This window comes from Melospiza georgiana, chromosome 2 (assembly GCF_028018845.1).
Source record: "Melospiza georgiana isolate bMelGeo1 chromosome 2, bMelGeo1.pri, whole genome shotgun sequence".
NCBI lineage: Eukaryota > Metazoa > Chordata > Aves > Passeriformes > Passerellidae > Melospiza > Melospiza georgiana.
Window position 1 is genome coordinate 23,292,496 of NC_080431.1, and position 25,342 is coordinate 23,317,837.

At 38.0% G+C, this 25,342-nt stretch overlaps 3 protein-coding genes across 5 annotated transcripts in view; 2 read left to right on the top strand and 1 right to left on the bottom strand.

Annotated features, from left to right (window-relative positions):
• MGAT4A (alpha-1,3-mannosyl-glycoprotein 4-beta-N-acetylglucosaminyltransferase A) overlaps nucleotides 1-13,815 on the top strand; it is a 74,153-nt gene extending 60,338 nt beyond the window's left edge. For all 3 annotated transcript variants that reach the window (XM_058043008.1, XM_058043016.1, XM_058043022.1), the window contains 4 exons: nucleotides 7,691-7,769; nucleotides 10,066-10,132; nucleotides 11,110-11,222; nucleotides 11,387-13,815. In XM_058043008.1, the coding sequence (XP_057898991.1) occupies nucleotides 7,691-7,769; nucleotides 10,066-10,132; nucleotides 11,110-11,222; nucleotides 11,387-11,413 (286 nt within the window). In that variant the 3' untranslated portion in view covers nucleotides 11,414-13,815. The remainder of the gene's footprint in view (nucleotides 1-7,690; nucleotides 7,770-10,065; nucleotides 10,133-11,109; nucleotides 11,223-11,386) is intronic.
• A 3,226-nt stretch (nucleotides 13,816-17,041) lies between these two features.
• On the bottom strand, nucleotides 17,042-22,089 carry UNC50 (unc-50 inner nuclear membrane RNA binding protein). Its single transcript, XM_058043032.1, has 6 exons — nucleotides 22,021-22,089; nucleotides 21,022-21,305; nucleotides 20,031-20,151; nucleotides 18,057-18,196; nucleotides 17,879-17,980; nucleotides 17,042-17,353 (listed from the first exon to the last, which is right to left on the bottom strand). Exons 2-6 carry the CDS (start codon nucleotides 21,299-21,301, stop codon nucleotides 17,217-17,219), a joined length of 780 nt encoding a protein of 259 aa, XP_057899015.1. The 5' UTR covers nucleotides 21,302-21,305; nucleotides 22,021-22,089; the 3' UTR covers nucleotides 17,042-17,216.
• Nucleotides 22,090-22,209: 120 nt separating this feature from the next.
• LOC131095350 (cytochrome c oxidase assembly factor 5) lies at nucleotides 22,210-25,207 on the top strand. The gene is made up of 3 exons (XM_058043042.1): nucleotides 22,210-22,351; nucleotides 22,757-22,840; nucleotides 24,912-25,207. Exons 1-3 carry the CDS (start codon nucleotides 22,250-22,252, stop codon nucleotides 24,951-24,953), a joined length of 228 nt encoding a protein of 75 aa, XP_057899025.1. The 5' UTR covers nucleotides 22,210-22,249; the 3' UTR covers nucleotides 24,954-25,207.
• Nucleotides 25,208-25,342: the final 135 nt, after the last annotated feature.

Here is a 25,342-nt window from a genome sequence, read left to right on the forward strand (position 1 = left end):
TCTCATTTTCTGTGTTCTGGGCACAGAGATCACAGGGAACACATGATGCTAACCTCACTTATATTTCCCCTGACATCTTCTCACAACACAGAATTAATAGTCATGCAAGAAAATATATTTTTGACTATTTAAGCAAGAAAATCAATATATTGAGTGTGAATAGTATCTTGTTGGACTCCTGGTAACTAAAGTTATACATTATTTTGTCTGCTTTGAAATTATTGTGACAGTGCTGAAAAATACCTACATAAAATGACAGATGGGTACGTGATATTTTGTAAAGAAAAATAAAGGCAGCTTTTAAAACAAGTTCTCTAGCAGTGAAAAATAAAATGATTTTTTTTAAGTACAAAAAAGTTACCAAAAAAGTATCAGAGCAGTCAGTCTTGCGTGTATCCAAAATATAATTAACTATGCATCCTACAGGGATGCAAGTCCTCCTGTGGCTAGAGACATACAAGATCAAATGCATTACATCAGAAAAAAACCTTCCTAACAGCTTTCCAAAACTGGAAATAGAACTTCCTCATCATTTGCTTTTGCAGTACCAACCATTCAAAACCTAGAGACCTGCAAAATTGTTTTGGTTTTAGATGAGTACAGCAGTGACTTGCCTGATGTAGAAGCTGTTCTTTGTTCATAATCACTGTTCAGTGTAGAACCTCCCCTTCAGCCCAATGAATTAAACCTTTTATGGGCAGTTTTAGCTCAAGAACCATGTAAGTGCATAAACACAGAGTGTATAGTTTGGAAGTAATTCTCTAATTCTGATTGTAAAGATGTTTGCTATTAAAGTGCAACATGATTTTATAAGCTTGTAATGGTCATGTCAGCTGATAGGAAATATTTGAAAATCTCTGAGTGTATTATTTTAAATGTTTTGGTGTTTGTCAGTACATTTCAGGTGGGATAATACTTTTAGTGTACATAAAAGAGAATTTGAGAACTTTGGTTTTTCTGTTTGCATAAGCTTCTGTACTAATGAGTAGAACATCCTCAAATGGATGCACTGACAGCAGGGATTTGGCAGGCAGGCTCCCAGGCACTGATGCTGTTTGCTCTGGGCATGGAATTCTGCCCATAACAATGAGGCCAGGACTTCATATGAAAAGGGAAAAAAACCCTCAAAGTATGGATCAGAGACAGAAGAAAAGAGCTGCCTAAGCCAAGGACATGCTGCTTCTTCCTTAATGGTACTAATATCCAAGATTTGTGTACTTGGCAGTGTTCCTGGATTTATAGTTCTTACTCAGAAATCTTGGAGGCTTACTGCTGTTGCCAAAATGTTAGATGTCTAATGCCACTTGAGATACTCTAAAATACTTCACGTGATTTCCAGAAGGGCTGGAGTCTCTGAGATGTCATAATTGCATCTTTGCAGCCTTTGATGAGGTCACATACCCAAGTGCAATCTCAAGTGGTGGCAAATGCCTGTGTATAGGAAAACTGAAGGGAGTTATCTGTGCTTCCCCAGCCAAGCTGGAGGGGTAAAAAATGTTTATGTGCATACACCCACATACACACACACATACCAAACTCAAAACCCCAACAAAGCCTTTCTACATCTCACTGGATTAAAAATTCAGCAGAAATAACCTTGTAAAAGAACAATCAATCACCCCCAGCAAAAAATGCAAACAAAAAACCCTATCCAAAAAATAGAAAAAACCCCTAATGACCTCCAAAATGAAAAATTTAAGATTAATTTAATGCCAGACATTTTTATTACAGTTGATGTGAGCCCACTCCAGAGACACAGTGCAGCTTTAGAAAGTGGATGTCACAGTCTTGTCTGGGAAACAGTAGAAGAGTAGACCAGAGAATGAGATTTTCTTACACAGCTAAATACCTTCTACACATGCTGCACAAGTGAAGAGGGTTAGGAAATGGCACAGGTTTCATTGGTTCAGATTGAGTTTTGAAGTGGTGTGAGAAAAAATATTTCTTAGGCATGTGATGCATAAAACAGACCACTCCCCAGAATCCTTCCATCACCTCTTCAGGCAAGCTACTTTGTGGTCCATTGACAAACATGAGAAAGCTCAGCCCTTTTGGTGCACTGGTCAACACTTCTGTGAAAATGGGGAATTCAACCCTTACTGCTCTCAACCATGCAGCCCAGTTTATATAAAGACACTTAGATGGACTCTTTTTGTCAGAAGAAGTGGAAATCTTACCAGGCATTTTGCACAGAAGGTAATAGGATGGGGGTATTTTCTGTTTTGAGTTGTTTGGGGAGGCCAGGACATTTCTTCTTTGTTTATTTTTGGGGAGTTTTTCCAAATTTGGAATTATAACAACTATATATGTATATATATATATATTCAAAAATATATAATATATATATATATACTTAAAAAAGCTTCTACTGCATTGCTTACCTATTGTGAGTACTTTGCAGATGCATATATATAGACTGGAGGAACTGCACTTTTTTTTGGAAGTATAAGCAATTTTTTTCAAATGACTTAGTAAGAGGCATGAAGAATAGGAGAATAAATTGAGCTTGAGAGAAGAAAAAGAAATGATTCATCTTCTGTTTGTGTTTTGCATGAGGAAATAGTGCATGGTTAATACTGGTTTCCAGTGACAGTAGAATAACACTTCCTAATTAGGATTCTGAGAAAGTGACATAAAGGAGGTAGATTAGTTTTCTTTTACCACATTTGCATCCAGTGATCAAAAATGCTGGATAGAATTGGTGAATAATGACTCTTGCAGTGGATGATGGCATCTGTAGAAAGCCAAAAAATTGCTGACTGAATATTGCTTTTACAGAAATTCATGTTGTGCAGAATTAAAAACTCTAAGGCTGCATGTTGCTATGGATAATTTGTTCAAACATGGAAGGAAACATTTCCTCTCTGCCTTCCTACCTATTTTCCTTTTCTGAAAATGGGATATAAAATACATCAGATTGCTAAAAAAAACATAAGGAGGATATGTGAAGCAAAGTATTTGATTGCTGATGTTTACAGAGCACAAAGGCCTGCATTCTTATGTTGTTAGAATCAGGTTTAGTATCAGGTCAAACAACTCGTTTCCTTCAAAACAAAACCCAGACATATTGACAGTGGATGTGAATTGTGCTGTTTAAGGTATTTTTGTATACGGTTTCCTTTTATAAAACTGCCATAATTTACTAATAAAATTGTTGTGTATTCAGTTCTATTGTAATTAGAACACTTTCTATAGATGAAAAAATAATAGACACTTTATTTAAATAAAATGAAGATTTTTTTAACACATAAAAGAAGTCAACTTGGGTAATACAGAGAATAATAGTTTTTTGGGCATAAATATGCTTGGATATGCTTGAAGGAAGAGAGATTCATCCCTTTATAAGCAAGATAGGGGGTGGCTAGAGGTGTGCATGGTTGTTTTGGGCTTTTTTTGAAAGCACAGGTGATGAAAAAATTCAGCTATTAAAAGAATATTAAAGTCAGCAGTTCAAATTAGTAATATTGATGAATCCATCTTATGGGGGATGTTACAAAAGGTGAGAATCTTTCTGAGGTGCTCACTGTTGGAGGAATTCTGAACCTGAGTGTGGGCTTTTAAAGTACTGTAAATAGTTAACTGCATTGGCAGACTAATGGTATCTTTTGTCAGTGTACAAATGATAATCACACTTCTACCTTCCCCTCCCTTTGTGTGTTAGGGTGTGCATGAATATTTGTTTCAGCTTATTGGCTGGGGGGGTTTCCCCTCTATTTGGCTTGATTTTAGATGTGTAGTGAGTTCATAAATTTAATTATTTGTGGTAGAGAGGAGGTTTTTCTCTGTATTTGAATACCTTATTATCTTTGACCTGTGATTCTAAAAAGACACTGCCAGCAGAAAAGGTTCTCTTAGATTCAGATACATTAGTATAATTGTAAATTTGAGTTAGTTTTCTCTGATCACATTGATCCAAAATGTTCAATTGTGTTCATGTTTGAATTCTGTAATTAAGAAAGTAGTGAAGTAATATTCCATAAGGCAATAGTAGGGTTTGGTGTTTTTAACTTTAGGTGAATTTGTGTTTGGTTGGGATTACTGTATTTACAGATCCGTTGCTTTCAGAATTTTTATTTGAAGGAATGCTTCACAAGGTGTTAGGTTTAACAAGTTTAACTTGTCTACCTTCAGCAGGTAGACAAGGAAATCTTAGTGAAAAATGTTAAGTAATCAGGGAAAAAAGCACATGTTTTTACTGTTTGCATGGCCTGTCATGTGTTCCCAGGACAGGTGTCAAAATAATTTAGCAATTGAAAGCAAAGCTGTTCCCAGGTTCTTCACTATAGGTATTGAGAAATACCTACCATAGTCTGAAAACCATAGAGTCATAGAATCATTTAGGTCGGAAAAGACATTTAAGGTCATTCAGTCCAGTTATAAATCAGTGTTTCTCTTGAAAGAAAAAAGGATTGGGCCAGACATCTTACTACTGGTGTAGGAATTAAATAAAAGGAAACAACATCATAATCCTCTGGGTATCAACTGGATTACTCTACATTAGTGATTTAATGAGGACCCTACATGTCCTGCAAATGTCTCTGTGGTTTTTAGAAATGTATGTTTTACTTAAGAAATATCAGATGAATAAGTTAGTTCATTAGTTAGGAGACATAAGAGTCTTCTCTCCACCTGGGAGGGAGAAACCGATATTACTCTCTTGTCCAATTAAATATCTAGCATAAAAGCAAATTTGTAAAAAAGGTCTTGGCATATAAAGAGTGCAAACCCAAAAGGTTTGGGGAGGAAAAGATAGGTTATTTAAAAGCCATTTCAAGAGTTTTTGAAAGGGAGGTTTAACTGACCTTTATTTTGAAATTAGTTTTACTCTCTCAACCCATTTCCAAAGAATCTCCATTGGAAAATCTACCCTGTCAGAAAATCAAGTTTTACAAAAGAATAGCTAATGACACTTATTTTAGGAACTGTAGAACATCTGTTTGTTCATAAATTAAATTTTATTACTAATAAAATTTTCTAATTGGTAAATTTTAGTTCTAAACAGAATATTATAGATATGGATTAACTGTGTATGTGTATTTAGGCTTCTGTTTTCAATCTGTGTAACTTTTAATGTCTAAGTAGGTGTTATCTGTCAAGTGTTGAAGCAAGGCTCAGATATAAAAATATCCCTTCCTTTCTAAACATAATTTAAAATGTGACATGAGCATGTGCTACATTTGTGTGTGCATATGGATTAACAGATAGTTATAGAAAATATACTAAAATAGCAGGTTTGATTACATGGAAATCAAGTTTGATTAATTACTGCTGTAAATTGTTCTGGCTCCGTGCCAGGAGTGCATTGCTCTAATGGAGTGACAACTGCTGAGGAGGGGAAGCTGCAGCTCAGTCTCAAAGCTGATGGCACAGTAGGAGAAATGGTTGGCTGTGGCTGTGTGCTTGCAGGGTTGTTTGTAAAAACAAGCAAACAAACCCAAATAAATAAATGACAACCCCTCACAAACAAACAAAGCCCTCACTGCTATTGCTTGCCCCAAAAAACATCCAAACCTCTGAAGCCAATCACTGTTCATTGAGAGCACAGTGATCCCAGATCACAGGGAGTCTCTTTGGGGATTTTTAGGTGTGTCCTCTCAGAACTAAGTGCTAAGGAAAAGCAGCATGTCTGTGGTTTGGGTGGAGCCTTTGATGGCAGTACCTTAGATGGCAAATTCCATTTTAAATTAAGTCTCCTCTGAATTGTCAGTGTTTTCAAGAGAAAACGTGGCCAGTACTGCTTAGGCTATCTCACTGACTAAAGTATGACTAGTTAGATCTATTAGGTCAAAAGACAGCAGAATGTACTTTTGGTTTTCTGGTCAGCTTTCCAGAGAGTTTTGTTTTGCTTTTATTGAGATGTCCAATGAAGGCATCTTCCTAGAAAATAATTACTGTTACCTGTTGGGGTTTTTTGGATGTAATTAATGTCTAGAAAAAGTCACAGGATTTGTTTTGGAAGAACTGTGGGTTTTAGGTAGCTTGTATACTTTGGAATTGACTAACCTAACATTAAAGTACAGTGTGGAAATTATTTTTCTTGAGACACAGTGGTGAAGCTTATTTAGTCCAGTTCTGTTTTCCAGTCCAACTGTGCAGTTCTGCTGAAACCAATGGAATAGAAATCAGTGTAAATTTCTTGTATCACAAGTTCCATTGAGGTTTTACTCCTTTTCTGAGCCTTGATAAAAGAAATGTTCTACATGTGTGTGCATAGTCTTAAAATACTTCTATCATTTTGGGGTCACAGACATTTCTGGGCTGGAGTCAGAGCACTGTTTTCTACTTGTCTTGTTGCCATGAAGTATGGATTAATGGCAGATATTCAGCCTGGATTCAGATATATTGGATAACGACAAGCTGGAATTTACATTTCTAACTGCATCTTAGAAAATTGCAAATTGAGATAATGTTTTTAATTTTAATCAAGTGATAATTTCTGAACTAATTTTGTCTCTGGCTGGTGACATATTTAATGGTAAAGAGAAATTAACAGTAAGTACCATCTAAGTTCCAATTGAAGAAAGATTTGAAATGTGTTGATAGATTTTTACATATTCATTTAAACCTAATAAAAGTAAAATATTCTTCCTAAAAGTGGCATCTGAGTAGGTGTAGGATCTAATTAGTTTATGACAGTAATCTGAATTAACTCCAGTCCACTAGAAAAAATGGCAAGTAGTGAACAATTTTCAAGCATTGATTCCACCTAGTGGTAAAAAAATATTATTACTCGTTTACATAATACATATTCAGAATAACATGAAGTTCCTGTCACATATCAAGAAAGAGGAATTAACTGTGTCTTTTATAACATATTCTACACATGTGCAGTACTGCAAAAGCTGTTCAGAGCAGGCAGCTAGAATTTGAACACTTCACTGATTGATACTGATAGGGATGGCTTAGATAATGCTTCAAACATATTTACTCTGTCCAATTAAAAGAAATTTAATTGCATAACTGAGTGAGAGTAATGGGGACTTGAACAGGTTTAAAAAGGTACAGTTTTTTTTGTATGTGTATACATGTCAAAACCAGGCTTTTTTTTTTTTTTTTGGTGTTTTGTTTTGTTTTTGTTTTTGTTTTTTTTTTTTTTTTTGGTGGGGTTTTTTTTTGGTTTTTTTTTTTTTGCTTTTTTTAGGGATTTTTTTTCTTAAATAAATCTGCCTTTGGAATAGAAGTTTGAATTCAGGTAACATGTAGGGTGTGGATGTGAGTTGGGAATTCCTGGCACAATAATCAATGAGATTTTGCAGTGAACTATTGTGGAGAAATGGACTTGGGGAACACTCACCTGGCAAAATATTGCCTTGGCTAAGTTCCCAGAACTGTTTCAGAAAGGATCTGCAGAGTTCATCCTGTGGGCACAGGGAGAGGCAGAAGGAGGGCAGGGCTCCTGCTTCAGGAGGTGATACCAGTGTGTGCCAGGCAGTTATGACCACAGCTTTGTGTAATGCACAAATTACACATGATGCAAGCTCCCTTCCTGTGTAAAATACTGCCCAACTACTCTTTAGCAACTGAAAACCTTGACCCCTTCCAATTACAGTGATATGTGAAAGCATCTTATCCCCAGCTGATCCAGGCTCAGTATAAAAATGATGTTTATCCTTGTAACGTGTATGTGACGATTAACATGAAAGACAGTAACACAACTGATTCTGACTTTTGTTTTCCTTTTCATTTATAGGTACTTGTTTCACAGTGGCAATCCAGAGCATCCAGGAGACATACTTCTAAACACAACTGTAGAAGTTTTGCCTTTTCAGGTACAAAATTTTTGATTTGTATCTTCTCCATTACAGAATAAAAGCAAAGCCTCTGTTTTGACTTCTTTACAGTGAGGAGACATAAATGCTTCTTTTAACTGTATGAACTGGATGTTCTGATACTTTTCCTTCTTTTAACTGGATATGTTCACAGAAGACTATTGTAACTATTCAAATGTTCATTCAGGGTGCAGTCTGATACAAGTGCTGTTGGAAATTTCGAGGTGAACAAGGTCATTTTCTTCCAGTTCATTGCTACTATTTTAAACAAAAAAATAAACAGTCTTCCCTCTCCTGTGTATTTTGGGAAATGGGAAACCTAAGTCAATCTACTATTTGACTTAGTAAAAAAATCTTAGTTCAGGGATTGACACACATCCAAATCCACTAGATACTGAAATATATGGATTCTTAAAACAGAATGTGTACCCTTCTCCTGATTTCTGATGTTTCTTCCCCATAAATAAGCCAGTTTTACCACAGGAGAGTACTACATTATCTAAAGTGTATTCTTGTCTGAAGTCAGATGGTAGGGGTTCTTTTTCTTCTGCTAGATACTACAGCTACCTATTTATATCACAAAGACTGAAGGATTAAGAAGTTACTTCAGACAAATTTATTTTATTTAATATTAAAATGAAAAAATATCTCTGCCTTCCCCCATATACCTGCTGTAGGAATCTTGAAATCTAGGCCAAAATTGCTGTAAGTTGAATATTTTTTTTAACTTTCTTTTTATCTATTTTTTTAAGTAAGTAATCATGGAGGATTACTCACATCTCCATTTTCCTAGTCTACCTTCCTTACAGCAGGCAAAAATAGGAAATTCTTACTATTCCCATCCTTGAAAAGAAAATTGTTAGTTTGGTTCCAATTATAAAACATGCCATGTGGGATAATATATCATAAGATCTGAGGGGTTTGTTTCTCAAGACCTGTGGAAATACATTCAACCACAAAAAACAGCAGCAGCCCTCACTTCATCCAAGCTAAAGATACAAGAATGCACAAGCTGACAAGCAAAAATGTGCAGCAGGCATCTCTTTTTTGGCTTTACTTGGCTGTGGAATGTCCCTCACTGGAGCATTCTTTAAAGAAGTAATGCTGCAGGGTTCTATTGCTATTGATGCAATTTGTGGAAAAGGTAAACAGGAAATTCTGCATTTGGCCTGTTCCTAAGCCACTGGTGTCAGAGGAAAATATTGTCAGTAAAACAATGTCAGCTGAGGAGAGCAGCTTCTCAGGGCCCTGTTTCTCCACTCTGGACTTCAGCAGACCTAGAAACTCCTTCAAATATTTTAACCCTGATCTTCCTTTAGTAGAATTCAGGAAAACAAAACACCCTTAGAAACCAGAGTACCCCCAGCCTGGATTTGCCTGGGTTTCAAGCAGCATACTAAAAACCCCCTCAAGACAATCTATAAAAAAAACCTGCCCCAAACACCCCAACAACAACATAGAAAACCAAAACACCTGCCCCCCAAATAAATAACCAAAAACCTTCCCACCACTTTTTCAGCAGCTTTAGTTCCAAATAGGAATTTGAAAAAAAAAAAAAAAAAAAAAGCTGATGAATGTAATGTCCATTTTGCCAAACATTTTAAATTAATTCCTAGGAAATTCTTAGAGTGGGTCTTTCAGTATTGGATCATGATTGTAATTTTCAAGCTGTTTTTCAGGATCTGTTCTACAAATTTTTTTGTGCTTATTTAATAAAACTGATTGATTCCCATTCATATAGTGAGGCAGTGATAATTGTGGTGCTTCCCTCACTGGTCTGATGGCTTTCTATCTCACTCAAAGTCTTAGATCAAAATGTAAACTGTAAGTTTTCATTTGTCCAAGAAAGAAAGCTCTAATTAAGCCATAGAAAAAGAAGGCAGGTCCTGCCTTTGCTTGTCTCCTACTGTGTATGGCAGTATGTGCTAAGTATTCTGTTCACGTGGCAGTTACCATGCAAGTTTCATGGGGCACTTAGAGAACTTGATTTTTCTCCTTTGAAGCCAAGAATTGTTCAGTTCTGGAACACTGCTGCTCTTTTTTTCTTTCTTTTTTTTTCTTTCTTTTTTTTTTTTTCTTTTTTTCTCTTTCTTTTTTTCTTTTTTTTTTTTTTTTTTTTTTTTTTTTTTTATGTTGGCTTCTGTAAGGCTATAAAGAACTATATTCCAGGCTTGTTCTTAATTATTTGGAAAAAATGCGTGCTGAATATATAAGAAGAGTGCACACACACATTTGTATTTCTCTGGCAAAGTCATATGTCAAAATAAATTATCTCATTTGTGCTTTGTTGTTCTAGAGTGAAGAACTGGTATTAAGCAAAGAAACCAAAGACAAACGCTTAGAGGATGGTTACTTCAGGATAGGTATGTAACAGTAGAAAAAAATGTGTATTCTTACTATTGCAACTCTCATAGACATCTTTATTGAAAACCAAAACAAACCTAAACCTGAGTTTTTATCATTCATTTTTGGGTATATGACCCCATAGGCTTTATTTAATGTTGTGTCCAGTAATTCTTTTCAAAGACTTATGCACTGAACAGAGATCTCTTGTGACTCTTAGCTGTAGTGCAGCTACATCCAGCTTTTCTGCCAGGACTGATCACCTGGATTATAACAGAGGCCTTTCCAGGTTTTGTAAGATCACCTCCTCTGTCCTGTGACTGCACAAGTGCTTTTTTGAGTTGTGTGCTTGGCCTGGATTTGAACCCACCCTATAGACAATCAGCTGTCTCATCACAGGATGAAACTGGCATTTCAACAGCCAAGAGGCTGTTGGGGAAGCTGCTTGGATACATGTTGTCTAGGAAGTGAAATTTTACACATGAATTTTAATTAGTTGCTGGACACAGTTTGAGCAATCCTGTTATACCTTTTTTGTCATAATAAATTTCAGTTGTCTATATGGCTTAACTGTAAAGTCTAACTGGGCTTTTAAATTGAATTCTTACTCATCCTAATATAATTGAAGATGCTTTAAATAGGAATATGCATGAATGATATCCCTTGTCCTTAATCCTATTTGAAAACACATAAGCCAAAGGCATCATATTAGTTCTGTGATATTAAATGAGTACCTGTGCCAAAACCTTCACAGAGTTTCAGGTGTTAATGCCTTTAGACAGTTTCAAAGCTTTTATTCTTATGTGTAATCCTGTGTGTGCTGATGATGTGCCATGTATTGTTTGCTGCTGGATCTGATGTCAAAATCACTCACTGCCTTTTATTTTGGGAATGATACTGGTTTCACTGTGATACTGTGAATTGTGATACTGCAGATACATTTTCTGGATTTTGTACTTCAGTTTATTGAACAGGACTCAATTATGTACTTTTGCAGGGAAGTTTGAAAACGGTGTAGCTGAAGGAACGGTTGACCCCAGCCTAAATCCTATTTCATCATTCCGGCTTTCAGTGATACAAAATTCAGCCGTTTGGGCAATTCTGAATGAGGTAAGAGATGGTAGAACATTGAAAAACATAACCGGCGAATGGGAGATTTCTTCATTCTGTTTGGAAGCTCAGACTTGTGGCTAACACTAAAAATAGTTACCTCTTATTACTGAGAAATGTAATACACTAAACCATGACTTATTTCTTCTGATTCTCTATTTCAGATTCATATTAAAAAGATTACAAACTGATCATGGAAATCTGCTTTAGAGGAAAAAGAAAGAATTCTTGAAAATTCTTCCTATAAAATCTGACATCCTTAGCAAGTCACAAATTGAAAATACTGAGCATGCACCTTATTCCAAATGTCATTCTTTTTCACTTGAACTCTACCTCTTGTGAAATCTACTGTAGATGAGAAGATTGTATTTACCCCTTCTTATCTGATCCATCCAGAAACTGATGCTCCACACTGATAACGCTCGTCTGAGGCCCAGGTTGTCCTCCACTGTAATGTGACTTTACCATCTTATGGTTGCAGAACCCTGCTACGCTTAACCTGTACTATTTTGATAGTATAGTAATATAGAGTTGTACATATTGTTACATTCCTTGAAGAAAAAAAAATATAATTATTGTTAAATAAGTTTTATGAAGGGGGTACTTTCGGAGTTCCATTTATTTTCTATAACAAGAACCCTCTTTTATAGACTTGTCAGGGATATATATTAAAAATGCTAGGGATATTTAATTTATTAAAATAATTTGAAAAGTACATATTTTTATGCAGTAAAATTTTAAATTGATATAGTTTTTTTATGAATTCTCTAGTTTAAGTTATCTTTCTACATTTTTCTTTGGAGATGCAAACATAAATTAATACCATATTTCAAATATACTGCCATGTTTAAAAAAAAACAAGATTAAGTTTCTAAATTATGTAGTTTTATACACAGAATCTGAATAATGTTCAGAGGCATAAACAGAGTTCTGAAGAGCATTATTCTTTGGGGCTATGAAATTCCACTATGTACAGTTTGTAGCCACATAAAAAGCATGTTGAAATGTCTTGTTTCATATTATGTACTAAATCTGCAGTAATTTTAGATTTAATCCATTGCATTTTAGAAGAATTTTTTTTTTACTCCAAACCAGTTCTTTCTAAAAATATTTGTAAACATTTCCTAGGCTGAACAAATTCATTTTCTGTACTGAAGAAAATCATTCTCCACTTTTGCTTTGGAGTGACAAGAGGTTACCTTTTATCAAAAGAATGAACAGTAGATACATTTGATTTACAAAGGTCTCCTTTTAAAAAGTTCTGTTATTGCAGCATTTATTTTGAATACATTAGTGAGCAGTTACAGTTTATTTTCTTCCTTCCTTTAAGATCAAGGTCTTAGTTTGACTCCTTTATGGATCAGTGCGGTAACTCACACCAACTTTATAGTAGGAACTGAATTTGGCCTCAAGTTAGTAGCCTGCCTGTTTGTGTCAAGGGAAACAACAGTGATCTTAAATGCATCAGAAATTTGGCCAGGAACAGAACGTGGTCTGGATTACAATCAGAGTGGAACTGTTGCAGTACTAATGCTGCTGCTTTTCTCGAGAGTCCTTCTGCTTAGGTGCTTATGTGTAAGGACTCAGGCATGAGAAGATGGGAAGATTTCAGTTAGTCAGAAATGGCCAGGAAAAAGAGAGGCAGGAATTCCTCCCTCTTAATAAGAATGAAGTGCCTGATTGACACTGGAGGGAGGCATCCATGCTGGCTTGGCTATTGTCAGTTGTGCTGTGAACCAGCCTCCTGGAACTGACATCTCAAAAGCTGGCCAGCTTTCCCTCTGGGAAAAACCACACTCTGCTACCCCCAACACAGAATCATACAATCACTTCAGTTGGAAAAGACCTTTATTGTCTTTGTGATCAGGGCACAGATGCACAAAACCTGTTGCAGGTTCCCTGATCTAGAGCAGGGGTCTTGAATTTGTACTTCCCTATTAAAATTCAGCTGATAGATTTGGGCTCCCTTTCACGATAGGCTTGTAAGGGGCAGGAGCCTAAAGCTGCCTTGCTAGCACTGCAAGCACCACTGGATTATAGTGTCAACCTGTCTTCTCTTCTGCCTTCTTGGAGAATTGTGCCATAGCTTTGACAATTCAGCAATATTCAAGTTGAAGAACTTAACTACTTCTACAGACTGTTGTGATTGTGGTTTAGCTACGTTGCCTGGGGACACAGGGAAGACAAGATCTGTACACAGAGCAAGACCTTCTGTTTAGACTGACTGGTGTAAGTTCAAGAAAAATTAGACACCAAGGGGACCTTGCTTACTTTTCCTGATTGCATCAGGTGATATAAATAAAATGTTACTTGGAAAGCTTGTATTGCCCATAGATGCTGTGGGCATAAGCTAAACACTGGTCACATAAATGGAGTTTATTCTTAGATTTGGGAATGTGGGTGACTGGGTTCTGAATCCTGTATGACTCTAGCCTATTGTGGTGCTACAGCCCCTTTTGTTTCCTGTATAATGCCCTGCCATCAAATTACCAACATGCAACAGCTTTTATTTTAATCACACATCAGCTAGCAAAGGTCTGAGAAAGTGTTCAGGTTTTCTTCTCAGCTGTGTCTGTGAATGAATGATGCAAGTTATTTAAACTAGGGTTATTTATTACAATCCAGACTGCAGAAATACATTATATATTGCAGTTTCTGAATATAATTAGTTTTGTTGACAGTGACCTTTTCCATTTTTTCCGTGAGTCTGGAAGTTTACTGGTACTATTTATGTAAGAAACCTGTGAGCTTATTCTAAAAGCATCACTGTTCCTGACATTTCACAGTAGTTAAGATGAATCACTGCTGATATACTTAAATACACAGAACCCGTTCCACATTGATTGCAAGACTGGTTAGTAGTAGATTTAGTTTTCAAAAATGTTGAGAAGAAATTTTTCCAAGACAACAAATTAAGCTAGTGTGTGGTAAAATGTGCGTTGCTTTCTAAAGACTGATGCATTTTTATTGCATTGTAGTAGCAGGAGTTGAAAATACTCTGGGCTGCTTCAATGCTTTCAGTGTTCCTGAGCTTATAGGCTCTCTAGAGAAATGTGCCGCATTATCAAATACAAAATGTGCCACATTATCAATACAAATTATATTTCATAGATCCAGGTAAATTCAGAGCTGGTGTAATCACGTAGATTATTTCTGCAGACAGCTATTTTCGGCTTTGTACTTTTAAATTTCAAATCAGGCTAAAGTGGTGCAGGACTCCTTCCTGGAAGTATGGTGAAGTAAAAACACCTGAGCTGTTTGGCTCATCAGCCTTTAGCTTGGGTACTGTTTGTGACTGGGTCTGCACCAGTGGGCAGGTGTTTCCTGCACATCTCCATTGTAAGGGACAATAATATCACAGGAGATCTTAAACAGCATCTTAAACCTATTACCTATTTTGAGGGAGTTTTTCCCTAAATGTATTCAACTTCCTTTGTTGTCACCTTAAAAATCCCCTTGAGGCCGCTGAATCTTAGAGTTATCCGATAATGGAAAGTGTTTGAAAAAAAACTGCACTATCCTGTACTCCTGTTAGCTCCTCCTGATGCTGTTAAAGCTCCAGTAAAGTAAACTTTTGTGAAACCAAAGGCATAGCCAGAAACCTTCATTACCTGGGCAAATGAACTTCTTATACTGGATGCCAAACAGACTGACAGATATGAACATTTGCTTTTTTGAGCTGATCAGGATTGCTTGGGACCAAGAAAACACAAGACTGCCAGTATAATCTTGCTTTGCTCATTCAGTGGGTCATGCTACTGAGCACTTTGTAAATAATGTGAACAGGATGTGATAATTAGAGTGTTTCTAAAGCACTGTATAAGGCTTTGAGCTTTTGCAGGCATCTCAATCGTGTGTTTTCACTGATGGAAAAAATTCCTATGGATATTTTTTTTTTTTGGTACTAAAAAGATGGATTAGAAAAATTCAGATAGATGTGATTCATGGACCAAGAAAAGACTGGAGTCTCCTGCTGTCTGCTATCACTGCTTGTCTAACTGTTTCAAAGCAGTTTTAAAATACCTTGAGTCAGTTTAGAGCAAAGCAATTTATACTTTGCCTGTGTGAAACACAGTTCCTTGAATGAGCTGAAGTGTGATTAGTCTTTGGAAAAATTTGGAAACTGTGTACCAGTTTTGGGTTTTTCTTTTTCCAGATATATTATAATTTCAGTAATCTTTGTATTTTGTTGAAAGTACTTGCTCCAGATGAAGTATCATAGTAGTTTGTAGTTCGCCTCCAACCTGGAAAGTATTATTTTAGTGTCATAGGGGAAAAGAAAAATGAAATCCTCTCAAGCCTTGCTCCCCTAAAATATATGAACCCAAGGTTCTACGTTTGTTCTTACTAGGAAGGATGTATTCTGAAAAAGCTAGAACAAGTAACTCTAGCTAGAAAGGGGGGAAAAAACAAAGTCCTCGTGTTTTTAAATCATCTTTGCAATCACCAGCATAAGGCTGAAAAGCTATTAAACAACTGGTGTTTTCAGGCTAACATTGATTGCTGATGTACAACACACAGCCTATGGAGACCTGGTGAATTATTCCTGAGTGTCACCTTTCTGACCTTAGTGGTCTCTAAAGGGTTTTGCTAAATTCTGCTGTAAACAGTGAACTGCTGGAAGTTGAAGTAGCTTTATTTTGAGAATGAGGAAGTGTTGTTTCAAGGGGAAAACCATTCATATCTCTAAAGGGAAGGTACACAGGCCCTGAGTCCTTCAATGGTATTGCACCATGGGGCACTAAATATGAAGTGTTTTTACTGCTGAAGTGGATGATCAGTGATCCTTGAATTCCTATAAGGGAAAAGGTGTACAGTTAGGCTGCAGCTGCCTGCAGGACAGGAGCTTGTGCTGTTAGCCAGGAAGGGAGCAGATCCTGACTGGAATCCTTCACCTTCCATGGATCAGCAGTTCACTGCTTTCCTTGTTTAAAGGAGAACATTGCTCAGCATGTGCTGAGAGGGAAACATGAATCTCTTCAAGCCTTAACAGTGGCTGAAAAACACAGTACTGTAAGATGCACTGCCAGCATATTTGGTATTTTAAGATAAATTATAGTTTTTCCTTAGAAATCAAATTCTAGTATTGAAATTGTCTTACTGTAACCGGTTTACTCTTGTGTTGTTTTGGAACCTGAATCCCAGTGCTCATGTTTCATGCTGAACACTGCATTGGAAAGCTGTCATTTTCACTTTCCATAAGGTATTGTTTGTGATGGTCAGTTTCTACTTCTGCCTTGTGGACTTCACAGCTGCAGGCATTGCCATGAGCCCACCCCTGTAGCCAAACCAACTTGTACTTTCCTTCCATGATCATTGATTGACCTGCCACTCAGAATGGTGGATGTAGTAATACCCATTGGACTGCTAGAGATTGGGTTTAAAACTTGCTGCTATCTTTGGAAACCTGATATGGGTCATGTTAATTGTGCCTTTCATCACTGTTTCTTCTGTGTGCCAGAATTGTCCATGTATATTTGAAGTAGTCACTGAAGTAAATCTGTTCTCACAATCTCTCATACAAGGAGAGGACAGATCTGTATCTTGAGACAGTTGTTGCTTTACCATTGCAACACTATCGATCTGTACTTTCACACAGTCCCAAGGCAAGGTATTCCAATATTACTCTTCAATAAAACTGCTTTTTGGTGTCACTTAAACCCCTCATAATGTAGAGCTTATGCCAGTATGTGCATAGTATCTGCAGTAAGAGTTATGCTACATAGACTTGTTGCAGTTAAATTTAAGCTACAGAAATGTACAAGTAACTTGTTTTTAGGAATGTACTGCGGAAGTATTTGAACAAAATTGCTAACATGTTTACTGTTGTAAATATTTTAATAAAAAAGGACACTTCAAACTTTTTTACACAATTATCTACAATAAAGAGAAATTTACAACCATTTACATACAAAATGTTCTTAATTTTTTTCTTTACTGTCAAAATGGCTAAGGTAGAAACAAAATAAACATTAGATACATGAAGTCTTGGTTTTATTTCACTCTGTATTTATAAAAGGAACAAAGCATCTTGGTGAAGTTCCATCCACATGCTAATGAGATCAAATAGAGCATGATGAGAAGTGCAAATGGATACAAAAGAATAGCTGTGTTCTTCAAAAAGGGCAATGCTGAAACAGAAGCAATATTGAAACAAGTATAAAGTAGTGCTCTTTGAAAAAAGCACGTCATGTAAAGTAGCCTTGGGGCAAGGCAGAAATAAAAACCAGTTCTACTCTGCTGTCCTCCTCAGACATCTCTGCCCTGCTAGCCCTACAGTTATCTCAACATGCCTTGGGGAACTCTTTTACCTAAACTATGGTCTTAAACTCATTACAGAATTTTTATCTAATGCAAACATCTTCAAGTGGATTTACAGAGGAAATCCAACAAAACTAAGTTATGGTGCTACAGGACTAATACAGGAAGGGAATTTGGTGAGGTAGAGAATATAAATTCTTTGGTTAGGATGTCCATCCAGCTGAAAACATGGATTGGTCCATTTCTATCATACTTCATTTACCACAAAGAAAGAGTTACTTCAAAATGCAGCTAAGCCTCTGTTTTACAAATAATATGCTAAGATGAAATTAATAGCCTGAAAACATGCTCTTCTTTTTAGTCAAACAAATAGAGAAGAAGTTGATGTTACTCACCACTGTATCCTAGGAATGTCACGTAGATGTAATAGCCAATTGCAATCAGCCATAATGTATTTCCAACAAAATACCCAATGACAGAATCAGAAATTATGACATCTGCAAGAGATAACTGCTCTCAGCTGTTTTGATAGTGCACCATTTTGAAGCAGAGAGCTCAAAGTATTCTACTTACAGTTGATGAAGAACAGCTGGATAAAATGCAGAATGACTAGAAGAGGGTAGAAAGCATTCAGATGTACATCAAAGGCATATCCCCACTCCACATCATAATCTCTGTTCTGCTGCTTCACTAAGTACTTATTTGAAATGAACCTACATGAAAAGATATTTGAGACTGTTGTTAATATGAATCTATAAAGCTGACAAAACATAGGTTTGATGTAGTAAGTCATACGTGATCCCAGTGCTCCACCATAAAGTTTCTGCTATCTGGGAATAAAAATGTGCAAGAATCATGCAGACCAGACTATTGTTAAATGGATTTGTTAAAACTGTCATCACATCCTTGCATGCTACAGGCAGCTGAAATACCCCGCAGGTAATACAGAAACAAAACCTCTTTATAAAGAAGATATCAGTGCTACAATTTATCAGTCACAAGCTGCCACTTCTCTCTGTACACACCAGGAGATGACTTCAGTGAAGTGCTCTTACAGGATCAGCACACCTCACACAGAGATGGGTTATTTGATCTCTAGAGAACTGATGCACTGCAAGGACAGGAGGAGGGCAAGAGAGTGCTCATAACATGTGCTTATTATTACTGAAAAGATGTGCAAATGCAATGTGCACTGCCCAGTATTACAGGCTACTGAATGAGCTTCAAGGCTCTTTCCTTCAGCTTAAGTTCTGCTGACATCAAAATATTTATCCTTCACAGAGGAGGAACAAGAAGTCAATACATGCTCAGAAATAAGAGACCAGATTTTTCATGGAAGCTTCCTCTTTGACTGACTCTTTGTGCCAAGGATAGGGTTGCAAAGAGGCAGAGCCTGGGTGCAAGGTGAGGAGAGGTGGGACAAGAAGCAGTTCAAACTGATTAGGAATGGGGGCAACTTTTGGGAAAAAAGGAGAGCTTGGACTGGAAGAAGGGACTTGAACCACACTGGGGCCAGGTGACTGGTATTGAGGCCTGCAGGAAGCTGACTAAAAGAGCAAAACCAGCAGATGCTGAAGTCTTCCTGGCTTAGGAGATTGCATCCTGAAGCACAAATTGCTGGAGGATGGGGGCAGGGAGCAGTACTATTAGCTCTTACCCAAGCAATTTATGGCTTGCTGTCCCAGACAGGAGCATAGGTCAAGTGGACCTTTCCTCTATCAGCTACGTTTCTTTTATGTACCTCATCCTCAATTTGCAATTACAAGCAGGAGTTCCTGAGGCCACTGTCAGGATTTATCCCTTTTCCAATCACCATCACTTTAAGATGTCAACTCCATCCCTAAAAACTCTTACATGCCCTTGCTTTCTTAAGTTCCTTGTAAAATAAAAATTCTTTTTTTTGAGCCCTCCCCTTGCTGCAGCCCAGAAACAGTGGCTTCCTGTAGTTTCATGGTTCCCTCACTGCTGCAGGACCCATCTATGGAGCTGATTAGGCCTGGATTGTAAAATGACCTGCTCCTGCAAGTGTCTGGACAGGAGAGGATAAAACTGGCAGCACCCACCAACAAAGCAAAAAGGTGCCAAGCACAAGACAGAACAGATGGGGCTGCAGCTACAATCTTCAGCAAGAAGCACGGGCCAAGTGTATATGGCCCTGCTTAAACAGAATCATCCTCAGGCTCACACTACTTGACTTCTTCAGTCATTATTTTGATTGAACAGCTTTTTCTTTTTTTAATCACCTTTTTTTTTTTTAATTTGGCATTACTGCTGAACATTAACCAGCTCAAGATGAAAGAAACAAAAGCTGGAATGGTAATCAAAATACAGACCTTCTGACCATTTAACCTTGTAGGAAATAGTAAAGAAAGAGATATATCTTTTTTAAGGCATCATTTTGAAACAATTACTACAAACAGCATAAAACATATATTCAATAATTTAGTGTAAGTCTACCCGAAACAAAGAACCTAGTGTCTCACAAACAGCAGAGGACTCTGTGTCTGAACAGCAATACTGAACCTGGCTGCAGAAATCACTACTTACCACATCAGAGTTGCAATCAGGAGCCCCACGCCCACGCAGTCTATGAATACAACCCAAAGTAGCAGTTTTATTGTTTCAAAAAAACCCATGTCCAACACAAATCCAAATCCTACAGTAGACACTGAAAGCAGAGAAAGATCATTAAAGTCAGCTGTGGAAATGAAAGCATGAGATCTTAAACTGATGGATTTTTTTACTGTATCCTGTTATAAAATCTCCAGTTTCGTTTTTATTTTTCCCCCAAGATTTTCAGTCCAACAGCTCAGGGGTTTTTTTCCCATGAAAAAATATATATAATGCAATTTATTCATAATATGAACACTCATCTCTACTTGGGTCCAATTGTAATGCTCCACCCAAACTATTTTTAAAAAAATTCAGACAATGCTACAATAGGACATTCTTTATTTTATAAAAGCTCCTTGTTAACCCAAACAACATGTGTAATTCTATCTCAGTAGAGAGTTTTTCTATTATGAACAGGAATACACTATTTTATAGAAGGCAACTGAGACAATACTGAATTTGCAGTTCAGTCATTTATATTAGCCACTTTTTTATAGCTTAATTCTGCAATATACAGAATCTCACCAGGGCTTTTATGGTAAAAACAATGTTTTATCCATAATATTCAGGTAAACCAAATATTCAGTATTTTTAAACAAAAACACTGCCGTGTGGCATAGGGTTTTCTTACTGTCTGTAAAGTTACAGTGAACTATGCAGTTCAAAATGCAACAGAAAATGAGTTGCAATGGAGACATCAATTCAAGACTACAGAGTACTACTTAAGCCTACTCCAATTTCTACTTCCTACCTTAACTTCAAAAAGGCTAGTCCTTTTTCTTCTGTTCTACTTTGATTAAAAAATCATCCATACAGATTGGTCCTTTTGTGTGTGTGTGTTATTACAAGGAAAATAAACGTTCATCCCTAAACTCCCCTAAACATCCCTCCCTCTTCCTTATGCTGTCTGTTCTCCCGCACTCACCGCAGAGCCAGATACTGAGCAGCACAAGGAAAGCAGGATCATCTCTTGCCCATTGGTCCTTTGTCTGTTTTCTGTAGTGAAAGTTCCTGTAAACCCTCTGTGGTGAAGTGAACAGGTAAAGCATCTGCCAAAGCGCAAACTCGAAGTCCATCTGTCGGAAGTGGAAGAGCCTCCGCAGGTACTTGTAGCGTTTTGCTCCGGCCGTGTGCCTCGCAGCATCTCTGCGGCTCAGCACACCATTGCCCTGGCTCCCAGAATTAACCAGCGTGGTTGGCAGCATCTTGCTAAAGAAAGAGTTTCAAAAGATGTGTTTGATTTCACACTCAGTGGGGGGTACAAATAAAATAACGTGATGCATGCCACGGCTGCAATGCTGAAGTGACTAAAACTGAGCACAGGCATGAACAATGACATTGGTTGGAGCAGGTCCAGAGGAGGCCGTGGAGTTAGTTGGTAAGAGGGCTGGAGAACCTCCCTTATGAAGACAGGCCGAGAAGTTTGGGGCAGTTCAGCGTGAAGAAGAGAAGGTTGTGTGGACACCTCCTAGCACCTCCCAATATCTGAAGGGGGAAAACAGGGAAGCTGGGACACTTCACCAGGAACTGCAGTGACAGGACAAGGAATAGCAGGCACAAACTGAAACAGGGGAAGTTTAGGTGAGATACAAGGAAGAAATTCTTTACTGTGGAGGGGATGAGGCACTGGCACAGGCTGCCCATGGAGGTTGTGGACGCCCCCACCCTGGCAGCGTTCAAAGCCAGGCTGGATGGGGCTTAGAACAACCTGGTCTAGTGGGATATATCCCTACCCACGGCGGGGATTGGAACCATATGATCTTCACGGTCTTTTCCAGCCCTTACAGGGTACGATTTTACGGCACAGGAGCGGCCCGGCCGCCGCTGCTGACGAACACCCGCCCCCTCTCAGCGGGGCCCGCGCTCAGCTCCGGGCCGGGCAGCGCCGCGCCCCCCTTGTCCCGCCCCGCGCCGAGGGTCTCACCTGCTGCCCCGGCCCGCGGCGCGACCCCCGCCCCGCCCGGCACCGCCACCGCGGCCGCCTCCCGCAGCCTTCCGGCACCGTCCGCGGCGCAGGCGCTCGGGATCCTTCCCGGAGCCGCCCCGTCCCTTCCTGCCCCCGCCGGAAGCGGCCCCAGCGCTCGGGATGGCGGCGGCGGTCGGCGGTGGCCGCAGCTTGGGTGGCAGCGGGGCGTAGCGCCGGGCTCGCCGCCATGCCCAAGTACTACGAGGATAAGGAGGAGGACGGGCGCGCCTGCAGCGGCGTGAGGGAGGACCTGCGGCAGTGCCTGCTGGAGAGCCCCTGCGTCCTGCAGGTGAGCGCCGCTGCCCTTCCGGGCCAAAAACCTGCAGGTCGCCCTTTTTGAGCTTCTTGCCTCTTGTTTGTAGCAGTTTAGGGAGTTACAGCTCCAGAGGAGAGCGCAGATCACCGTACCGAAACGAAATCCCCAGTGAACTTGTCTGAAGTTGGAAGTAAATGATCCTCAAAGGCTCTTTCTAACCCGTATTACTCAGTTGGCCAGAGCGTGGTGCTAATAACGTGGTCATGGGTCCGGTCCCTGTATTGGCCTTCCCTTAAGAGTTGGGCTGGATGATCCTTGTGAGTGCTTTCCAACTCAGAATATTCGGTGATTCTGTTCTATGATTCTGTCAGGTGTTTTGATGTCTCTTTGATGAGCTGTAGAAATCAAAGTTTTAATCTTTCTTTTTTCATCCACTAGGAGAACAAAAGCCCTAAACAATGCTTGAGGGAAGGACACTGTAGGAGTTTGCAAGTGACATTCTTTGCATGCAAAAGATCAATGGTAAGTGCGGTGTGTGTTCTGCTACTGGCCTGGGTGTTTCGTGTCCTATTCCATCTCTTTTTAAGAAAACATTATTTCAGTAAGGTGGATGTCATTAAGCAGGCTCTTGCCTTTGAATCCTGATTAAACTATGGGTGTTGTACTCAGTTCTCATGAAGAAGATGTAGAGTAGGAAAAACTGGAAAAAAAAAATTTTAAATTGCGTTAGGCGTGGAATGTCACGGGTAGTGATGTAGGTATTTTCACTATTGTTTTTAGCAAAGTTTTGGGTTAAAAATTAGTAGATCAGGTAAATGTAAGATAAAATATCATCAAGCTGTCTTTTGCCTGTAAGATCTTTGTAAAAAATTATATAGAGAACATTTAAATGAAGTAAGACTTTCACTGTTAAAGCAAGATCTTGCATTGAATTCATGTAGAGTCATTAGTTTTCTTGGAGTACTAGAATTCATGATAAATAACGGATTGTTTTTTAATATAATGAACTATCCCATATGGAAATGACAAATCATTTTTAAAAATGTAATTAGATAAAGTTTTCTGTATTTTGATAGGACTTCCTTGTCCAGGATTTTTTTGCTTGTGTTTCCATAACATTTAAAACATATTAAAGATGTGGTAAAGATGGTATTAACACTTTCCAAACAGGAGAAGTGCAGGCCTCATTTTTATCTGATAAAGAGTGTACAGCTGAAATGATATTTTAAATTTTTCTTCCATTTTGTGTTTGTTGTGGCAGCTTTTTGTACCTCTTCTGTATGAACCGTATTAATCGTAAAATAAACCGTAATAATAATTAAATTATTATTTCTGTGTATGAGAGGATGTTGTATATTGGAAGTTTGAAATCCCTGTATAAAACTGCAGTAGCAGCATATGTGTCTCCAGTTGATGTGTCTCTATTTTTCTGTCTGTGGATTGTTAAGGGAGCCTGATGAAACTAAGTTTCTAGCTAAATGCCTCCAGTCATGCAGGAAGAGGCTCGGCTCTCAAATGATTTTATTTAACTCTCCTGAATTTAATGCTGATGAGTGAAGTTTTTCTTGTCCTGTTAATTCTTTAAATTTCAATAATCATGCTCAGCCAAACTTGTTATTTATTGTAATAATGAAACTTAAAGAGTGTCCGAAACCAAGTTAGACACTTAATACAGATATAATTTGCAGTATGCTGAAATCATCATCAGGGGTTTTGCATCAATGCTGTTTTATTTTCAAGGAAACAGAAAGTCTTATCAGAGATGTTGAAGTAGGGCCAAGGTTTAAAATGAAAGCAGTAACCTGTTTGGTTACTGGACAAGCTGTGTCATCGTGACTCTAGCTCTTTACAAATTTTGCTGCTGCCCTGAATTCTAGGAGAAGGTTAGTTAATGGTGGTGAAAGAAACCTCCTCGGTCTAATATCAGAATATGGCTGAGTTGCAATCTGTCACTGCATCTTCAAGTCTGGCTAAATTCAGAATAATTCTCCCAAATCAAAGTATGTTTTTCTGCTGCATTGGAAGAGAACTTGCAGTTTAGCTTCTGTAAGTGCTGCACTGTGGCTTTTATTTTAGCTTTACCATCTTCTTTTGCCTGTCATTAAATGCTTTTTCTGTAATTGCCAAGAACAAACTTGCAGATTTTACAAGCTGAATATTGTTTCTGTTTTTACTGATTTATGTCTAGTTTTTTCCAGAAACTTTGTGTATTTAAGTTGTCCCTCTCCTCACAGACATTTGTATGACACCTACTTCAGCCAGCTCTGAATTTTCCTCCTCCAGTTTATCAGTTACATTTGCAAAATTGATCTAAGCAGATTTACTCTACCTTGTTTTTCATGGGTTCCTTGCCATCCTACTATGCTGTTGTATCATTTATGTTGTTTATTTCAGAACACGTAGGGCACTTAGCACATAATTTTAGTTTTGTGTGAGGTTTAAGATCATATAATGCCTCTTTCTTCAGAATCCCCTGTGGCTTGTTGGCTACATCACTGGTTTTCTTCTGCTTTATTCTGGCCTTTGTTCTGATGTTAAAAAGTGCCAAGGTAGCACAAACATTCTATAATAATGTATGGTCTTCAATTTTCAGTTGGATACCAGGGCAAGATTCAGAGGAAGGAAGGGATACTGAAGTCCTTGTCAAGAGATCTCACCATGGAAATTTGGGGTTCATCAGCACTCTACACAAAACAGAGACTAAAATAAGAAGATGGTACCTGCTGCATCCTTTCATGCAGTGTTTTCATGGAAGGTATCTACTCCTGAGTATTCCAACAGATTGACCTGGATGTGCATTTAAATGTTAAAAAGAAGGCAAGCATAAAGCTACAAGTTCTGGCCAAAATGAGTACCTGTCATGTACTTGCAATAAAAATGTGAAATCCAGAACAAGCTGCAGAAGTTGTAATTCTGTTTTGAAGTAAAGTTGTCATTTGTGACTCTACTGTAAATTCTGATAATCTTTTACTATTAGAAATAATACAAGGTATGGAACAACACTTGATGTGTTGAGGAAGAGTT

Bases quoted from the DNA above. Each gene is read 5' to 3' on its own strand.
- UNC50 (XM_058043032.1), bottom strand. From the start codon at position 21,301: ATGCTGCCAACCACGCTGGTTAATTCTGGGAGCCAGGGCAATGGTGTG. The intron at 18,197-20,030 runs GTAAGTAGTGAT...CTTTTCATGTAG, and splicing joins CTGATTGCAACTCTGATGTG to GTTCATTTCAAATAAGTACT. The intron at 17,354-17,878 runs GTGAGTAACATC...CTTCTGTTTCAG, and splicing joins GACATTCCTAGGATACAGTG to CATTGCCCTTTTTGAAGAAC.
- LOC131095350 (XM_058043042.1), top strand. From the start codon at position 22,250: ATGCCCAAGTACTACGAGGATAAGGAGGAGGACGGGCGCGCCTGCAGC. The intron at 22,352-22,756 runs GTGAGCGCCGCT...TTCATCCACTAG, and splicing joins AGAGCCCCTGCGTCCTGCAG to GAGAACAAAAGCCCTAAACA. The intron at 22,841-24,911 runs GTAAGTGCGGTG...TTCAATTTTCAG, and splicing joins TTGCATGCAAAAGATCAATG to TTGGATACCAGGGCAAGATT.